The sequence below is a fragment of the Molothrus aeneus genome, chromosome 2, assembly GCF_037042795.1.
Source record: "Molothrus aeneus isolate 106 chromosome 2, BPBGC_Maene_1.0, whole genome shotgun sequence".
NCBI lineage: Eukaryota > Metazoa > Chordata > Aves > Passeriformes > Icteridae > Molothrus > Molothrus aeneus.
The window spans coordinates 91537971-91556826 of record NC_089647.1 but is presented as its reverse complement, the minus strand read 5'-3'; the positions used below and the strand labels follow the sequence as shown (position 1 = coordinate 91556826).

General features: G+C 38.7%; 1 protein-coding gene across 1 annotated transcript in view; it reads right to left on the bottom strand.

Moving 5' to 3' along the window:
* Positions 1-1908: 1908 nt before the first annotated feature.
* TUBGCP3 (tubulin gamma complex component 3) overlaps positions 1909-18856 on the bottom strand; it is a 48957-nt gene continuing 32009 nt past the window's right edge. The window contains exons 10-22 of the mRNA XM_066545308.1: positions 17505-17637; positions 16055-16221; positions 14577-14687; positions 14073-14181; positions 10086-10275; positions 8691-8826; positions 7835-7903; positions 6962-7097; positions 5961-6049; positions 5694-5825; positions 5144-5284; positions 4488-4604; positions 1909-3003 (exon numbers count right to left, since the gene is read on the bottom strand). Coding sequence (XP_066401405.1) covers positions 2845-3003; positions 4488-4604; positions 5144-5284; positions 5694-5825; positions 5961-6049; positions 6962-7097; positions 7835-7903; positions 8691-8826; positions 10086-10275; positions 14073-14181; positions 14577-14687; positions 16055-16221; positions 17505-17637 — 1689 coding nt within the window. The 3' untranslated portion in view covers positions 1909-2844. The remainder of the gene's footprint in view (positions 3004-4487; positions 4605-5143; positions 5285-5693; positions 5826-5960; positions 6050-6961; positions 7098-7834; positions 7904-8690; positions 8827-10085; positions 10276-14072; positions 14182-14576; positions 14688-16054; positions 16222-17504; positions 17638-18856) is intronic.

Here is an 18856-nt window from a genome sequence, read left to right as displayed (position 1 = left end):
TTGCTAAAATACTAAACTGCATCATACTGTACCCTGGTACAGTCAAGCTGTTAGAATTTACAGAGGGAGATGAAACTTTCAGGGGTTGTTTTTTAACTTTTTCTTCTTCAGAGGTCATATTGGTTAAGATATTATTTCCCTTCAGCTACCAGAACAATATCCCTTGTAGTTTAAAAGAAAAAAACGTATTTTCCAGCTCTTTTTCTTTTAAAGCATTTATGATATTGGTAGCACCACATGGATAGCCCTTCACCCAGAAGAGTGTTGCATATTGTATAACACCTGAAATTGGGTGACAGTTTTATTCTTGGTTTATGCACTTCTATTTTACTGCAGTTTTTCAAAATTTCTTTAGGCCTTTGCAACCCTGAAAAGGAAGGGTCCAAGTGTGCAGGCTCAGTTAGCAATGGCCCTGGGACAGGACACAGTGAGCAGGAGGTGGGCTTGTTCCAGCCTGGAAACATGTGTCTCCAGGCTGGAGACACAGACACACAGCTGTATTTGTATTTTCAGACACTGTAACTCTAAGAAAGAAATACTGAAATTACCAGTCAGAAGTGTGCATTAAAAAATAAAGAACATCCTTGTATAGTAAATGTGTTGCTAAGAATTATTCTTTAACATTGACTGCAGCATGTAACTTCACTTTTGAAAAATAAAGTGGTCAAAATCTCTCACATTTCTCCTCAGAAATGTACCTTCATGGTGCTGCTGCCACCCACTACAAGGAAAGCCACTTGTGCAGCAGCAGGAGCCCGTCACTATGTGCATTTATGTAGAATTCAATATTGGTCTTTGGGCACAAATGAAATATAAGATCATTCCTCTCACACTTGTTAGAACTGTTGAGACAGGTGAGGTTGTCACAAGAAAACCCATGTAAATTGAAATAAACATATCAGCTGCCAGGTTAGAGGATAAGAGACAGGCGTCCACCCACACAGAAGCATGGGACAATGGCAGGTCCCCACTGGTCCCCTCAGCCTGGCAGTCAGAGCAACTCCTGCAGCAGTGAAGACCTTTCCCAGATCAACAGGTTGCTGTAGAATCACACCAAAATGAACATTCCCAGCATGGCCAGTACTGTGAGTTTCCTGGGTACTGCTGGATTCATTCTAGGAGCAAAGAGAGTTTAACCTTCCTCTGGAACTTGTCCTCTAGTTCCAACACTGGTGCTGCCTCTCTGGCCTCTGACTTGTCTAGTGATGTCATTATGCAAGACATGGCCAAATGAGCACTCATGAAGCTAATATTTTTCTAAGTTCTGGTCAAAACACAACCAAATAATCTTTGCTGTTCTTCCAGACTTTTCCACAATATGCTCCCACCACACTGGCAAAAACTGAGTTACTCCTGCCTATCAGTGATCCATGACCTTATGATGCCAAGCTCAGCATCCTCCAGCTTTCCCTTGGCTCACAGAGGCTATCCTTGCTCACAGCTGAAATGCTGCCTGCACACTACACCCAGTGACAGCACCTGCACCAGCAGGGCACAAGGTGAAAAAGCCTTTCACCTTTTAATAAAAGCAAGGATTCTGAGGCCTGCACAACAGGAATCCTGGGGTCCAGAGAGCAAACCAGCTAGTCCAGGGCTGCAAGTCAGCACAGTCCCCATCAGAGCTCACTGCCATGATGATTCACAGCAGCCTTACCTGCATGGCTGGCAGGTGTCTCTGACTCCCAAGGGTTCCAGCAGAGTAAGGGCAAAAGGCAAAAAAGGCCCCAGACCTGGTTGATCTGAGGGTAATTGTTTATTAACTGCACACAACTCTCAGTAAATATAAGACTAGTACCAAAATCCTGCAATGGGAAGGGTTATATAAATCAGTATTGTTCTAACTGGAAGGTTCTCCTTTCTTAACCTGTGAAAAAAATTATAAACTTTCAATTACAAAAAGCAACACACTTGTGTGAAAGATAATTGTGTTTTTATTTTTCTAAGCTCGCACTTGTGGAACATAATAAATGACCTGATATAATGACAACTTTGCAAAAGAAGAATCCCCCTCTCCCCAACATCTGGACAGCAATATATAAATATTTACAATGAAAAAAATAGGAAAGTGAAGAGAATGAAGTCAACATTAGCCAAGTCAGTTTGTTTCTACATATCTGATTTTGAACATTAAGTACTCAAGATTGACCAACACTTTCCTTCACTGAGGCTTTAACCTCATTTTTAGCTCTTATGTGCAACAGACACACTCCTGACTCTGCTTTTATAGTTTGCTCCTGTACAGTAACCATAGAATTTCCCCACTAAATTTTTATTCCAGGTTTTTAACTTTGAAAACAACAAAAAAATTAAATATAACTTTATGTCTCCTGATACAAAGTTTCTCACACAGTCAAACACATCACAACACTGAAAATCAGCATAACGAAATGCTGTATAGCTTCTTAACAAGGACAATAGGTCTGGGTCCTGATCTGTTGGCTTTAACAAAAGCTCTCTTCAAATAGAACAAGTACATATAGAAAAAATAACCTTCTTATTTTCTTATTAAAAAAGGAAATGGTGCTTTCTATAAACAAAAGAACATGTGATTTTTTTTGACACAGATATAAGTTACAGTGGAAAAAGCTCAGAAAGCTTCAAATAAAATTGGCATTTATTTAAAAGGATGGTTTAACCAGTTGTTTGGATGAGGTTCAATCAGCCCATACAGTCTGGTAATTCTAGAAACATCAGTGTAAAAAACCCTGCTTTTTTTGCTTCCTGCTATGCAGTGTCACACCAGCACTGGCTGAGAACGTGTTGTCTGCAGCAGTGGAGACACCGATGCCACAGTCTGGCTGCACTGTGTCACTGCTGGTGGCCGTGGTGGCCCTGGCAGTGGTGTCACATGTGCGAGCTCCGCCTGCCCCGCGTGCCCAGCGACACCCGCAGCCGCGGCTCCCGGGCCTTGTAGTGCTCGTTGAAGTCCAGCCTGAAGCTCAGGAACCGAAGGCTCTCGTCTGAACTGGTTGTCAGCAGGACCAAGAACTGCTGGACGATTCCCTGAAGAGGAAAGAAAAACCCAAGAGACAGTTAAGGAAGCATCCCCAGTGTGTTTTGAACAGGAATATCAGGCAGTGCACAGATCAGGTAAACAGACAGACAGAATCTGAGAAAAGGCAAGCACAAGGGTTCATATCCAACAGTTATGGTGGATTCACTCTTTCTGCAAAAACCCAGAGCTTTGCTTTTACTCTTCAAATAACTTCTATGCATGCCAGAGTCTCCAGTGCAAACAGCCTGGCCAGAGTCTTCAGTACAAACAGCTTGGTCTGTTAAAGTGTGTTCCCCACTCCCTGTGCCCTGCTGGCACACTCCATCTGTCTGAAGGCTCCCAGGCTGCAGAGCAGCTGCCTCTGTGTGCCAGTGCCTCAGGACAGCATTCAGGATCCAACCTGTGCCAACAGGAGACCCCACCTTGAGTCCATGTTGCAGGCACAATGCCATCCAGGCCAGCATTCGGGCACTGCTGGCTTCAAACACACCCATTTGATATGGCTTGCACAGCAGCACAGGGCACCCAGAACAGCAAACATATGCCCAGGAGGGCAGTCAGTGCTGCAGACCCAACTACACTGAGCATTTGGAGCAATTTGAAGGGGGATTTGCACTTGGCAGGTGGGAGGTACACTTCCGCATCCCATCTTCCCATTCAGCTTTAGACACGCCACTGCAGGAGCCCCACAGGACACAGGAAAGGAGAGGACTCTGGGAGGATGGGAAGACTCATTGGAAGAGCTCATTCCTAATCTCCAGTAAATAGTAACATGAACATGCTCATAACTAGAGCACTCCATTACTTCCAAAGGTGACCAAAGCTGGAAATCCTGTTTGGAAAATCCATAATAGGGCTCAGAATGAATACAGTCCAAGGAGGCAAAACCTACATTGCCAAATTGTAGCAATCTTGTAGGGCACATAAACCATAATTTATTTACAACCTACATTTAAAGGCCTACGCTCATTTTTCTGGGGAATGGTAGCTTTAGCATCAGACACAACAAATAAAGACAAAGCCAGAATAAATTACTTACAGAAGAAAGCCTGAACATGTTACCCCAAACATCTTATCCATTGCCCCCCACCCCCAGTGAGCTTAATTTTAAGTGTCAGGTCCTTAATAAGAAACTTTCTGCAGTCTTTAATAGCAATGACTTGCAAAGACTGTGAGGAAAAAAAAGGAATGCAGAAGGAACTCTATTTTTTACCCCTCAGACTACACCAAAAGATAGCTATTACTTTTGCTACTGGAGGAAGAAGACAACTTACATGAAAAGACTCTTCTCCTTTGGGGAATATAAATGATCACAAAACCTTTGACTACTAACCAACAGTGAACACAGGCTTATAAGCAGAGAAGGAAAAAACAAAGACCTAGCTCCACAAACTGCACACACACGAATACAGAAGTTCCATCTACTCAATATTTGAAATTCATTTCCACACAAAGCTCAGCATATTTTAGAAAAATATAATTTAAGAGGCACCTGGTAAAAGTGAGTGAGTATTCGCAGCTGTGAGCACATTTTAGGTATTGAGTCTTGAAATTCTTTGATCCTCTTGTTCTCTTCTTCCTCTTCTGATGCAGTTACACCCCACTTGCCCTACACAGAAACCAAACAAGCTGAGAGGTGAAGCATCACATGATTCAAGTTGCTAACTGGGCCACCTTCTGCCCAGCTACATCAGGTTTATAAAAACCAACCATTGCCACAGAAAGACAAACACAGAGCCTCCAAAATGGAAACTATGAGACCCCCCCTTAGTGGTTATACAGCACATAAAAGAAATAAGAGGTTTATTAGCAAGGCAAGTCTCACACCAACACTGCATGTCAGTCTTGCAGCAAGGAGGCAGACATGGAGCTACAGCATTTTTTGGGTTCCATTTACTTCATCTAAAAGAGCCCAAAATTTCTCATCCTCCAAAGTCCACTAGAAAAATCAACTCAGATTTTGGGCAAGACAGAAATCAAAAACACCACTCAGCTGTTTTGCCTGAAGTCACCAGCAATTTCTGATGACTTTTACATCTGTGCCAACTACATTTCTCATTTTTACTGCACTGCTAAATGGTATCTAAAATCCTCCATATATCAAAAGCCTCCATTCATTTTCACTTTCTAGAAATGTCCTTCTTGTACCTCAAGCTCACGCTGTTTTTTCCTCTCTTCAAACTGCAACCTCAGCTGCAGCTCCTCCAGAGCAGCTCTGTACATTGCATCTTGGGCATTCTGGAGCTCAATGATCTGGTCAAAAACTGCTCGAAGCTGATTGAGAAGTACCTGTGAGATAGGTAACAAAATAATTAAACAGCTGTACAGCACAAGAGTTTTAAGTTACCACCCTTCTCCAGAAAAGGAGCAAAGAAAAAAGTAAAAAAAAAAAAAAACCTAAAAGAAAAAAAATCTTTTTTACACAGCTGGAGAGAATGTTCTGCAAAGCCCTAAGCCAGTTGTTCCATGCTCACACAGCTTCTCAGGATGAAAAAGAACTGGCCCACACTACAGCAAGCTTTATTATCAACATGTGTTCCTATGTCTGGGCAGTAGGTACTGAACCACCATTATAAAATCTTACATCAGTGGAATAAAAATGACTTTTCCCTTTGCCCCTACAATGTTAAAGAAGGTTGTTCCTGACATATATGCCAAGATCATAAAGTTACAATTACATGCAAAGGAGAAGACTCACCCTGGAATCACTATCCAGCAAGCACCGAGCTATGATTGTGTCCAGAAAAACTTCATGAGCTGCAATGATGTGATCCAAGTCCTGTGCTTGTTGGACCTTGTTCCAGAGTTCATCCCATGAACATTCAAGCACCTGGAGCAATGATACAGGATTGGGCTCTTTTGATTTGCTAGATGACAAGCTCGTTGAAATTTAAGACACACAACACACACAGACTATTGCAAGTACTTCATTTTCTAAGTAATTAATTGTGTGGGTAGAGTATACCTCAAATGTAATGTAATACTGCATTTGATGAATGAAATGGACCATTTCTGATGCCAGAACGTGACACTGATGCAGCACACCAGAAAGCTCTGTAAAAAATCCAAAGAGACAGCATGTTAAAGACTGCAAGGACAAGCAGAGCCAACAACAAATCAGCTTGGTAAATTCTTTTCACCATATTGAATACTGCATAACACAGCCACTAATCTTAGATGGTAGCAGCAGTGACATTCTGAGGCCAGGTGTCCTCTCCCACCCACCAGAAATTCTTAATTATAAAACAATAAATTTTTATGTATTACTATGCCATAATAAAGGGTAACTCTCAATAGTTATTTTTTACTGAAAGACATGTAGATAGATGTAAAAAAAAATTTCAAGAGTGAGCCAGTACAGATGCTCACAAATATGGCTATATTCTCTAGCTGAGAAATAGGATCAAAAAGTCCTGGTCCATGAAACATATACCAGGAGCCACTACATTTCAGAGCTTTCCTATTTCTTCTCAAACATCTTTCTCTTCTTAGCCTCTTCTGTTCTTAGCTAAACAAAAGCAGAGGGAATAAGTAAAGGTAAAACTAGTAAACTCAGAACTGTGCATGCATGAGACTTAATAGTTAACAGACAGCATAAGAAAGAGGGAGACACGGGGTACAAATAAGAAGGCATCAAGGAAGATGAATACAAAGGGATGGAAGACTTACAGTCTCACAACCAGGCCAGCATAAAAATACTTTGATTAGTGCAGCTTTTCAAGACAGGAATCAATGATTAAGTAAAACAACAGATAGGAAACTTCTATTTACAATTATGTTATTTTACTTTGATCATCCTTACCACCATCTACCATTAAACAGCCAGTCAAGAGGAGCACTAAAATGCAAAATTAATCTGTACATAATTCATCAGACACTCTTTTCCCTCTTAACATGCAGTTTAAAATAAGATGCAGTCATCTGTATCCATTTTACAAGCATGTCATCCATCTGGACACCTCTCACCTGGCATACTTTTCAGAAGCTTTGCATTGCACATGTGCCCTTTCCATATATCAGTAAGAATATACTCCATTCTCTTTGCTCTCCAAAGGAAATTAAATACCCTTAGATAGTGGCTCATGCACTCACGTGTAAATACCTACAAAACAAAGAAAATCCCAGTACAAATTAATAGACGCACTGTATGTCCTGAAGTACCAAGAACAACTTCACAGTTCATCTTATCTGATCTATGCAGTTTATTGGTAAATATTGTAAAAAAAAAGTTTCCAGGAAATCCCAGAGCTTTTGGAAAGATCCCTCCTTGAGGACTGAACAGGGCACTGCTGGAAGTGTAAGAAGGGGTGAACAAAACTAAGCCTAAGCCTGTTTTGAAACTGCATAAGAAAATTCCTTCTGCTGGTCAAACTCACAGTTTGTCCTGCTTAAAAAAAAAGTTCTTTATAGAGGCTAAATACATTCAGATAAACAATGCAACTACCTATCAAATGCCATTTAGACAGCATAAGTAAGTTCTCCACAAATACATTCCTCAGTTCCTTTCAAATTTTCCCAAATTAGTATCTACAGATGAGTAATTATAAAAGAATAGGAGCACTCAATTTATTAAGTCCTTGCTAAAAACTGTGCTGGAACAAATTAATTACTGATTTTCAGTAATGATTGTTTTAAATGTAGCTTTTCAGCACTCACACTAACTGGTAAGAACTGAGATTTTTGCTTAACTGTTGATACAGTGGGTACATCCTAGATGAAAAAAAAAAAAAAAACTGATTTCACACTCCAGAACAAAAAAAGGTTACTTAAATAACAAAACCCATAGCAATTTAATTCAGCACCCAAAACACATTCACAGCCAGCAGTGTATGATATTACCGTTGCTATTGGCCCATCAACATGATAGTCCAAGCTGAAGACATCCCATCCAGTGTCCCCAGGAGAGACCTGTATTAAAAAGATATGGTACTGTCAGTGTACAATCAGAGCATACTAAAGCTGAAGATGAGCATCACTTGCTTACTCTTTCATTCTGAAGGGCCTATGAGCAAACAAGGATCCACACCAACAAGAGATACAGGAGTTTCTTGTTGAAAGTAGCAGATTAGGCAAAAATGGATCAAACTGTGTGATACAAGGGTGAGGCTGATCTCACACAAATACTGATGTTTGCAATACTGAACCTAGTAAATGAAAATACCAGTAAGGACAAATTTCTTTGGCATCTGAAATAGATTTATTTCAGATGCTACAGTTCATCACTGAAGTCTCACCTCAGGGATAGAAGATTTCAAATTAACTCAAGTTTCTTACCACAGGCCTCTTCCATGAAATGTGCTTTCATTGCTTCTCTTTTTCTTAACTAGAGGCAAGAAGGAGGCACACAACCCACCCTGCCCTTTCCTGCCCAAATTCTTTTAAGAGCAACAGCATTAAGAGCTGTCTGGAAAACCTCAAATTAGCACCACCAGCATCAATTTCTGTTAGGCCTCAAATACTCAGCCTTATATTGTCAACGGCTGTAAATCCACATCTTGAAAAACAAATAGACAATAGACAGGGAAGGCAAAAAGATGATGACTTATTAAATGACCTTTATATTACTCAAAGTAAACTTCAGTGGAAAGGAAGGGGGAAATGTATTCACATATGCAAACTGTTTCATACAGATGTCTGCATGTATACACACAAACAAAGGCATCTTTCAGACCAGAGTCACCATGACACAACAGACCTCCAGAAGTCGAACATCCAATCGCTTGAGAATCTCGGGATTATCGAACTGGGCATTCGTGGCCCTCACCGCTGTTTCCAGGATTCCAGTCAGATTATGCTGATATAAGGTTGTAGCTGGACGTGCAAGCTCTGGCCTGTGGTTATGGAACAGCCATAGCACATTACTGAAATACTCTGCAGCAGCAATTCAGCAGTAACTGCAGCATACAGCAAAACCCTTTTCTAACCGAAATTCAAAACTATTACTCTTTCAGACTTCATCATGAAGAAAATCAGTGAGCAAGATATTTGCACAGAGTATGAGCAGAATATGCCTATTCACATGCAGCTACACTCCTGAATATGAGCATGAGGAGCAACTTAATCCTCATTTAATGCCAGTAATTTGAAGTTACTAGGATTGCTAGTTTAGCTAGTCTGTAATTTGAGTTGCATTCAAATCTTAAATGAGGCAGATTACATCATTAGCACATCAAACCAATAATTTCACTTCAGTTTTGAGAAACTTACTGATAGCCATCTCACAGGCTCAGAAGTGCTGGCAGGAAGACAGAAACCCACCCCATCTATGTAACTTCAACTTTCCAAAGAGTTGCAACAGGCAACTCTTGTAATACTCTCTGTCCCTAAAAAAATGAGAAGACTGGAAAACTTCTCACTCCTTCTGTCTCAAATGTAATACTGACTCCACAAATCAACCTCACTCGGCTTCACATTAAAAAGCATGGTCATATACTGTTGATTTTGATTTACAAACAAGTTAATGAAAGCCTTATTACAAAGCCTGCCTTCTGGATCAAAGAAAAGCTTTGCAAGCCAATGCTTTTGATGGAAGAAGTTTCATCAGTAGCACCAGCATGTAAAAATGAACTTGCAAATAATCCTAAAGAATTGGATTCAGTAGCTGTGGGTGCACCGGATGCTTGAAACAGAAGCTGGTGAGGAATCAAATAGATTTTTCAAATTACTCTGAAGGTTTTGACACTATGTTTTAGACCAAACACCTCCAAAATATAGAGGCCTAATAATTCCAGCCAAGCTCATCAGCAGCATCAGAAGCAGAATGTTTCTGCTGAAATTTGCTGACAGGACCAAGAGAAGTGCCAACATCCTCGAAGCTGTCACAGGGCCAACATAAAGATATCTGTATTAGTACAACTTTTCAAGACTTTGTCAAATGGTACTGTATGTACCACTTATCAAAAAGGAAGAACAAGTTTTAATCCTCAGGGTCAAAGAAACGAAACCCAAAATTGAATTTTAAAGTTATTACTCTAAGATTTGATTGAACAAGGTACTTAGAGGGTCCTCTTCAAAAAGCAAAACAGTTTCTGTGCTGATCATGCACAGAATTATCAGAAATTGAACATAATTACCCTTCCTATTGTCTTACTTGAGCAAGTCCATTAAATGCCTGATAAAGTCTCCTTGACCAAGTAACAAGTAGCGCCTCATGGCCTGCATGTGTTCCAGCAAATTGTACTTCTTATTGAGAACATCCAGCAGGTATTTGCTGGTTTCAAAATAAGCTGCATCAATTTTCTCTTGAAATGCGTTTTCCAGATCTGTGAACAAATCAGCAGCTAAAAGAAAATAAAAATAAAAATTAAGTTAGTATTTTTCAAAAACTGAAGCAAACAAGCTTTGGAGTTGAAACACACAAACAGAAAAACTGCCATTTCTTCTGACCCACTGTGTTATACATTTGCCATAGCCAAAGTGAAAGCAAGTCTAAAGCACTTCAACAATATTACTTTTAATCTGTGCCCAGATTGTACTTGCCAGTTGAAGCTCATGTTATGTATACAAGAAGTTGGGGATTTTCAAGCTTGCTGAAATACTGCAGTTTACAAATCAAATCATTTATCGAACTCTAAAAGCCCAGAATTAGGAAAAACCTTTGATGGGCGGAATCTAAATCAGAAGGCACTTCTAAGGGTGTGGGGAAAAATAAATCAAAGAATCAGACTGTTAAAACACTCAACAGAAGAGAGCTTCCATAGATAAGAGAATGAGAGAAAAGGGAATGTGCTGGAGTTATGTGGGGGACAGCCAGCAACCTGACATTTTCTCTCCATCTTTTATGCATGGCAGTTTGGGGACAGAAAGCAGGAAGCAGTAGAAAGTAGTAGGAAGCTTATTTCACTGTTTTCTACAACGACAAGCTCATCAAGAAAGGAACTCCAGTAAAATTGTTATGAGATAGCAACTGTGGCCTCTTCAGGCAATATGGAGCAATACTCCAAACACTGGATTGCCAGCTATCATAAGATTCAGACCTTCTTTAGCATTAAAGAATATACTCCCACTTGAACTACCCAATTAATAAAAGGCTTATGAATAGAAAAAAATAACCAGTGGCTCTAATAAAGAATTCACTCTCTAAGAAGGGAAGTCTAAAAGTCTGGTTCACTGACATTCTTGGAAATTTCCAAACTATCATTCAGTAACCAGTGAAACTCTCCGTAAGACACAAAAAGTTCAAGAGATGTCAAAGAGATGACACTTTTATAATACATTGCTGTGCTTAAAATCCTTTGACTAGAGAAATACTACTTAGTCAAGCAGCACATATCAACCTTAGGGATGTGAGAATTAATACAGCCTGCAGTAAGTGCAAGTGTCTTTGCTCAAGGTGCTGCAAGCTTTGCAGGCAAAACAAGAGAAGGAAAAGGCCAAGCCAGAAAGAGTCACCAGTTGATCTCTTCAGCCTCTGGATACAGAGGCTGGGCCTAGCACTGGCTCAAGGCACAAGCAAAGCCAGCAGGCAACTCCCTGGCTTGTCTATAGCCAGCCCAGCATGTGAGGCATGCTGGGCCTGTCTCCACTCACACAGAGGTGTGTGTGTCTAAGCAGTAGCTCTGGGATACACACACCAGTCTCAATTTCTTACTATCTCAAGCAGAAAAAGCAGTCTTTCCCCTCTCCTTAGTACTGATCCTATTGCCTTGAAGGTAGTGATCTGGCCACAGCCCTTTACCTCAGACTGGAAAGTCAAGTTTACATCTGTAGCTGTAATGCACCACCTCTGCATACACACACAGCCCCCAGCACAGGCAAAACACAGCATTCCTGTCTGACATACAAAACTGCTAAAAAGGTTGTTTACATCAACAAACACAAGGCTTAGGCACAAGTTTTGAAAACTGTGCAAAATTATCTCAGAACAGTGAAGAGCCAGAAGTGGATAAAGAAAGGGTCAGACTAAAATCACTGACAGGCAGGTCATAGTGGATATAGTGTCATTCATGGTCCAGAAGTCCCCAAACTACAGACAGCTACATGTTAGAGCTGAGGTCACTTTATTGGCCTTTTTTACTGTTCCTCTTTCCCAAATGCTACAATTCTCTGCCAGGCAGGATGACCAACTTCTACACAGTTATGTCAGACTTCTTGTTTTAATACATGTTCAGACAGTTTTCCACACCACAATTATTTCAGCATCAAAAGGAAACTGGGGAAAGATGATAGTTAAGGTTCCAAAGCAAATGAAAGAAATAAATAATACAGCCAAACCCATGAAATGTTCAGATTTAAAATGAGAAAAAGCATCCAGAACTCAGGCTGGCATCCTAGCTTTCCATTATCTTAATAATAAGTAATTATCTAAAGGGACTTTCAGGATACTGTTAGATGGCACAAACAAGCACAAAAGGAAGCATTCCCAACATCCCTGACTTAGAATGATCTTTCAGGATTAATGGGTAAAATACCCTAAACAAAAATGCAGTTTCATGCAGAATTAAAGCAGTGCAATACCATGAGGTATTAGGCTGCCACCTGCAAGCTCAGCACGCCTTCAGCACACTGCAGATAGAGTAATATATTTCTAAAACTACATTTCTGTCTCAAACAGTTATTCTCAGCACTTAGGATAATGTAGGTGTGCTTTGAAGCTCTCATCCCCTACATAATAGGAAGCCTTTATTTGTGCAGATCTTCCATTCAATCAAGGAGAGAGAGAAACAAGTGCAAACTTAAAGAAATATTGGAAAAGCGTGGTCATAAATGCTGTATAAAGTGGTGAAAGTAGTGCAGCTAAAGAATGGTTTTTTCCTTTTTTCCAGGAGTAGCTGGCAAGATGATTGTTCAAATGCATTTACAGCCCTTATTCACTTAACCCTGACCCCTTTCTGCACTTTAGGCTTATCTTTGACTAGCAAGCACTGAACATGGTACAAAAATCACATTAGAAGACATATTCTTCCAGATATGAATGGGATTTTATCACTAGAACGTTTTTCACGGAGGTACTCATGCCAGAAGCCCACACTATGAAGAGTTAATACTAAAACTAATCCAAGGTTATTTGGAGGTGAAAAAAGCCCAACAAATCTAAACCTAACAACCCCATATACACAAGCTTTGAAGTCATATATAAGTATTATTATGTTATAAAATGTTAAGTATGTTCTTTGAAAACAATAATTTGACAGAAAAATATTTAAATTAGCATCAGAACATTTATCTCAGCGAGCTATATCTCAACAGTTAGACTATCTTTGGTATATTAAACAAGTTATCAAAAGAAGTTACAGTAGCAAAATACCCCTTCCACCAGAAGGCAGCAATCTGCTCTTTCTTGGAGATGTAGCAGCATCCTACACATTCTTTGCTTAGTATTTAGACCAAGTGTCCTTGGTTTAGATGTTTACTATTTGCTACCTTTCATCATAATAATGTTGATTTCATTGCAACAAATATGCCACCAAAAAATAACCACAAATGGTATAGAAGTTCTCATTCACTGAGTTCTATTCTAAATAAAACAAAATTACCTGAAAGAATTTAACAGTTAAGTTTTGGTTCCATGTCCATCAGTTGGATGAATGGCAATCCCATTTTTAGGTAATCTTCAAAAAGAATTTTACTAACCTTCCACCTACTTTCTGACATATTGATATAGTGCATTTACAGAAAGGCTAGAAAGGCTTCTGTTCTGTTTTTACTGCTTATTCCATTATTTACAACTAACTGAGTATCTTTATTTTTCGACCACAGAATTAACTGAATATTATGGAATTGTATGATGGAGTATATTTGATGAGACGTAAACATACTAAATCCTTATTGCAGCACTCAAGAATATCCCTGCTCCCAGCCCAGCCGAGGCAGCTAAAGGCAAACTTTTTAAAATTGTTTCATTCACTAATTCAGTACATAAACAATCATCCAGCAAACCTATCAAATTAACAAAATTATACACATGCATCAACATACATCTTTTGTAAAAAACAAGTATACATTAATTTATCTATACTTTAAGGCAGATGGGATTTCTGTACTCCTTTCCACCCCGCCATCCAGCTTACAGTCTAAACCACATAGAGTATGGGAGGTCAGTCCAAAGGGGAAATACTGAATAACATTAATACTGTACCATCTTTTGAAGACTCTGCAGATTTTGCAACAGCAATCATCTTTGTGGATGGAGTTTGGTCATGACAAACTTGATGCAAGAAGTTTATGGATTTTCCTATTAAAAGGACCTGAACAAAACAGGATTTTTAAAAAAAAATATTTGCTTATAAGAAAAAAAATAAAATACCAAACAAAGAAGCCATCCACAACCACCAGGACAAGATATTTTGTCATCTTTCTGTGCTCCTAGTTGCACAATCCCAACCACAGCATTTTAGAATAGCAGTGCTAATATGAAAAGGTTTTAAATACATTTTTAAACTTCTTTTCCCCCTACCTGAGATCCTCCAAGTTTAACAGTTAGAGAATGGAAAGGAGAAACAGTCCTATAGCCTTCCTCAGCAAACAATTCTAAAATTCTTAAGATTATTTTTTGTCAAATTTGGCCTCTATTTTCTCAAAGAAATCTAAGCAGCAGCACAGGGTAAACAAATCATCAGAAGATGAACTTTTAGATTCATACCTTTTTTGACTGCTCCATTGTAATAAAAGATGGGATCATTGATTTCCTCAAAGTGTATTTGTCATGCCACAACCGATCAGTTTTAACTGTAGGATCTGAAGCTACAAAAAACTGAAGATTGAAATAAATATTTAAAGCAAAAGATTAATGTAAACTCTAACCTATAGTTTCAAATATTATTTCTCCCATTTTAACAGATGCAGAGGGGAAAAAAAAATACAAGAAAAGCAAAAACCCAAAATAATTTTGCAATTGATATGGTCAAATGTTCCAGTCTCTCAACTCCACCCAAGAGAATCCCCTCATTTGTAAAAAACTAAAACGACTTTTAGTTTTGTTGAAGTGAAGTTTGGATGGATTATGTCCTCATCTTGTCAAACAATATACCTATCTTCTGGACACAAACTCTTTTCACTGCCTCCAATTACCATTTCCCCCAAGAATTGCCAATTGTCTTTGTTCAAAACTGTCTATCATATGAAATGTATAGCTTTCAGTACAATACATTCAACAATAATTTTCAATATTAAGAACACTCTTCCAGTGCACATGCAGAGGTTAGAGCTTACAAACTACCTAAGATTCAAAAAAGACAAAACCTCATATCTGGGGAATAGCTGGAAAAAAAAGTATTTTACACTTCTAAAAATATATTCATATACATTTTACACAATTCTGACCTTAAAGATCAGCTGCCACTGTCACTCACTTAAATTTTGACCAAAATAAGGACATTCCAAGAAAACAGACAGCATATTTGACTCTCAAGTAAAATTACTCAGATTTGTCTCAGAAGCGCTCGAATAATTTTAAAAAATGATTATTTGGCTTCTTGTAACAAAAAAAAATTAAGAAAAAAATATAATCACTTTAAACAGACTGTGCTGATTGGAGATAGGAAAGTGTTGAGAGAATTCAGAAAAGCATACAAAGTATTTCCAAGAAGAAAAAGGACAATTACTGGAACTTGATGTTACAGAAGTCACAACAAATAACTTTGCAGAGTTTCAATTCTGGAGCTATAAACCACTTCTACCCAGTTTGACAGACTGAGCTTATTTATCAAAGATAACAGTATGCGGTCTGAGAAAAATATTCTGAGCTTCATTCCAAATACAAGGCTTGCATTCTGAACAGTTACAAAGAACTCTGGATACATTACTGTTGTTACGGTAAGCAAGAAAAGATACCAAGGAATTATTTTGTCTTCAGAAACAAGGACTTACTGTCAGTACACCATTCTGACTCTACTAACCAGACCCAGCATATGATTAGTTGAAGACAACACATTGCAACTGCAGATATTAAATTCATGAAGAATTCATTAAGAGAATGGGATTTCAGGTTATTGTGTGTATTGCTTACTCATGTTATACATTTTCATCACACTCTACTTTTCAAATTCTCCTCTAAGCTTCCCACAGGTTATCACACCACAATGCAAAGAGATGAAGTATTTACTGTAGCATATACATTACCTCATGGTATGTATCCTCCAGCTCTCCATCATAAATCCAGCGATACAGGAAGTTCAGGACAGGATGGGATACTAGGCCAAGAATGTGCTGAACCAGAGATCTCATGTAGGGATCTCCTGTTTTAGTATAGGCATGAACTGCTGAGGCTAGTTCACCACCTTTTCTCCCTGTAAGAAGAAAGGAACAGAAACATTTGAATGAAAACTATATGCACCCCATTTAAATTTAGCAGCCACTGATTTTAGATACCCCTTTGTCACATTGAGCTTGCTACAGAGCAACTCTGAAATGTAGCAAAAGTAGATTTTTTTATTGCTAACAGGGAATTCCTAGGTTTTAGGGCATGAATTATTAATCTCACTAAAGCATTAAGCAGAGTTATCTGTCTACTTTATGGCAGCTTAGAGGAATGCAAAATTCAAGGCATTAGATCACACACAGAAGTTGATGTTACGCTTCCAGAGAAGCATTAAAGGAGCCCTAGAATGTTTTCCTTCTCTCCTGTACTTGACACTCTCAGATATTCTGTGTGCATACATGCACACAAACAGGGTTTTCATGATTCTTGATTATAGTTGCCCTCATAGCCCCATTAGGGAATATCTCCTGTCTTCTTGTAATTGTAAAGTAAGAGGCTGTGAAAAATAAAGTTAAAAAATAGACTGAATATTTGATTTTGCTGCTATGCTCCACAGCTTACCACTTCCTTGCAGCAGAGGCCATGCAGCTCAAGATTTTCATGAATGTCTTAAAAATAAAGCCCATTAAAAAAAAATTGTTAACAATTCCAATAATTAAGGTAAAGCAAGTATTGTAGGCTTTTTTTTGGCTAAGATGCTCTTTCTGAAGGGCTATAATCTTAAATCTGAAGTACAATTAGGGAGAAACATCAATTACTGGTCAGCTTAGTCACCTACTGGTCAAAGTTCTGGTAAACTCCAACATGACTCTCCCCAGCATCTTCTTGTGGATTGCCAACAAAATCACAGTATTTGCAGATTTGCAAAGTTTTGTTGTTTCACATGAGTCTGAAGACAAGTTACTAATGACTCCTCTATGCCATCGTATATAGAGAAATTGCATAATACTCATATATAGTGAAGAAACAAAGTCAACCATTTCATAACATATTAGTAGGGCTTTTTCCCTGTACCATTCTCTGAAAAATATTAAGTAACTGAAAATAGCATAAAAAGTGCATGCTTAAAATTGAATTTTTTGAGCACATTCTAGTCTTAAAAAAGTAAGAAGTCTGAATGTATCAACACAGCACTATAATTTGTCATCATTTGTTTAAACTAAAAGAGGGAGAATCTGAACTACCTACTTGAAATTTTCTAAAAAAAAAGAAGTCCAAACAAGCACTAATATTATTGATACCCACCTCTAGCATGCACAACTACTCACTTATATAAAATCCCCAGAAATATTAAATTAATGTTAAACAGACCTTGACAGTGATCAACAAGTGCTGCAAGGGTCTTTAACCTTATTTTGGGGTCGTATGTCCAGACTAGAAGACGGCGAAGTGTTAAACTGCTCTCAAGTCCCAAATTCACGCCCTGATCATCTTCCAGTTGTAACTGATCAAGTTAGAAACAGAAACACACGTCAAAGAACAAAACTGAGGAAGAACTCAGGTTTCATAGCTTGTTCTGAAGTCAGACTTTTACTAATAGACTTGAAATACCCAGTGTTATGTATTCTCTCATCAAGTCACTGGGCCATAACCTGAGAGCCAATTTTTAGTGGAAACAGACTTGAGCACAGGTGAAAGAACAGAGACAAGCATAAGCTACAATGAGGTAGACAAAGCACAAAGACCAAGAAAGTTAAAGACAGCAAGGTAATAATCATGAAAGGAGAGAAGAGCAAAGAGAGAAGAAAGCCTGAAAGACAGCCCCGACAAAGAGTAAAGAAAAACATCTAAAGAACAGGCAGGCTGTGAGAAGTAAACTTTTCATTACTGCACATGCAGCTTATTTTAGTCAATATGTAACAAATTCTGTTCAATGCCTTCCTCCAGAAGCCATCAGAACTTAAGTTAGCCTTATAGTGAGATTAAGGAATTGCTACATTGAAAGAAAAACACCAAACCTTAAAAGCTACAATAAGAAAACTCTATCATAATGTGACTTCCATGAATCTTCCAACACCATGGAAAATAAAAGCCAAGTATATGCAAGGTGCAAATGCAAATCTTATACAAAAATAGATGGAATAAGCAGGACAAGAACACAAATTAAGATTACAGAAGCAAGTTCCTGGAGCAGTACAAGGAGAATCTCTTATATCAGAAGCAGCATCTTTTCTATGACAACCACCCCACTCTGTGCTTTCCCATCTAGCACCTTTTTTTAGTCAAATGCAACATACTAGTTAAATTTAAGGCTAGTGTCATCCACATTAAGCTCAGCCTTAGAGCCAGTTAAATTCATTTGCTTCCAAATTCTCCTGGGTCCATGCCTGGGGTTTTTCTTTGGTGTTTTTGGAAATCAGCAATGACAAGAGAGATACATGAGCCACCCTTTGACTTTAAGGAAGACATGGTACATCTTCATCATGGAACTGCATTTTTAAATTAGCTGACAATGTGAAAACAACCTGCAAGAAAAAGACCAGAGATGCTTATGGAATAGTAGACAGTATGTTCAGGATTACTCACTCAAGGGCAGAAACATGCTCAGGAGAAGCTCTAAAGACAAAATAAAATTTATAAAGAGAGTATAGAACCCTTTGACAAGATTCTTGTTTTTCTATGACCATACTGCTCTCTAGAACTGCTGTTAACAACTCCTAAGC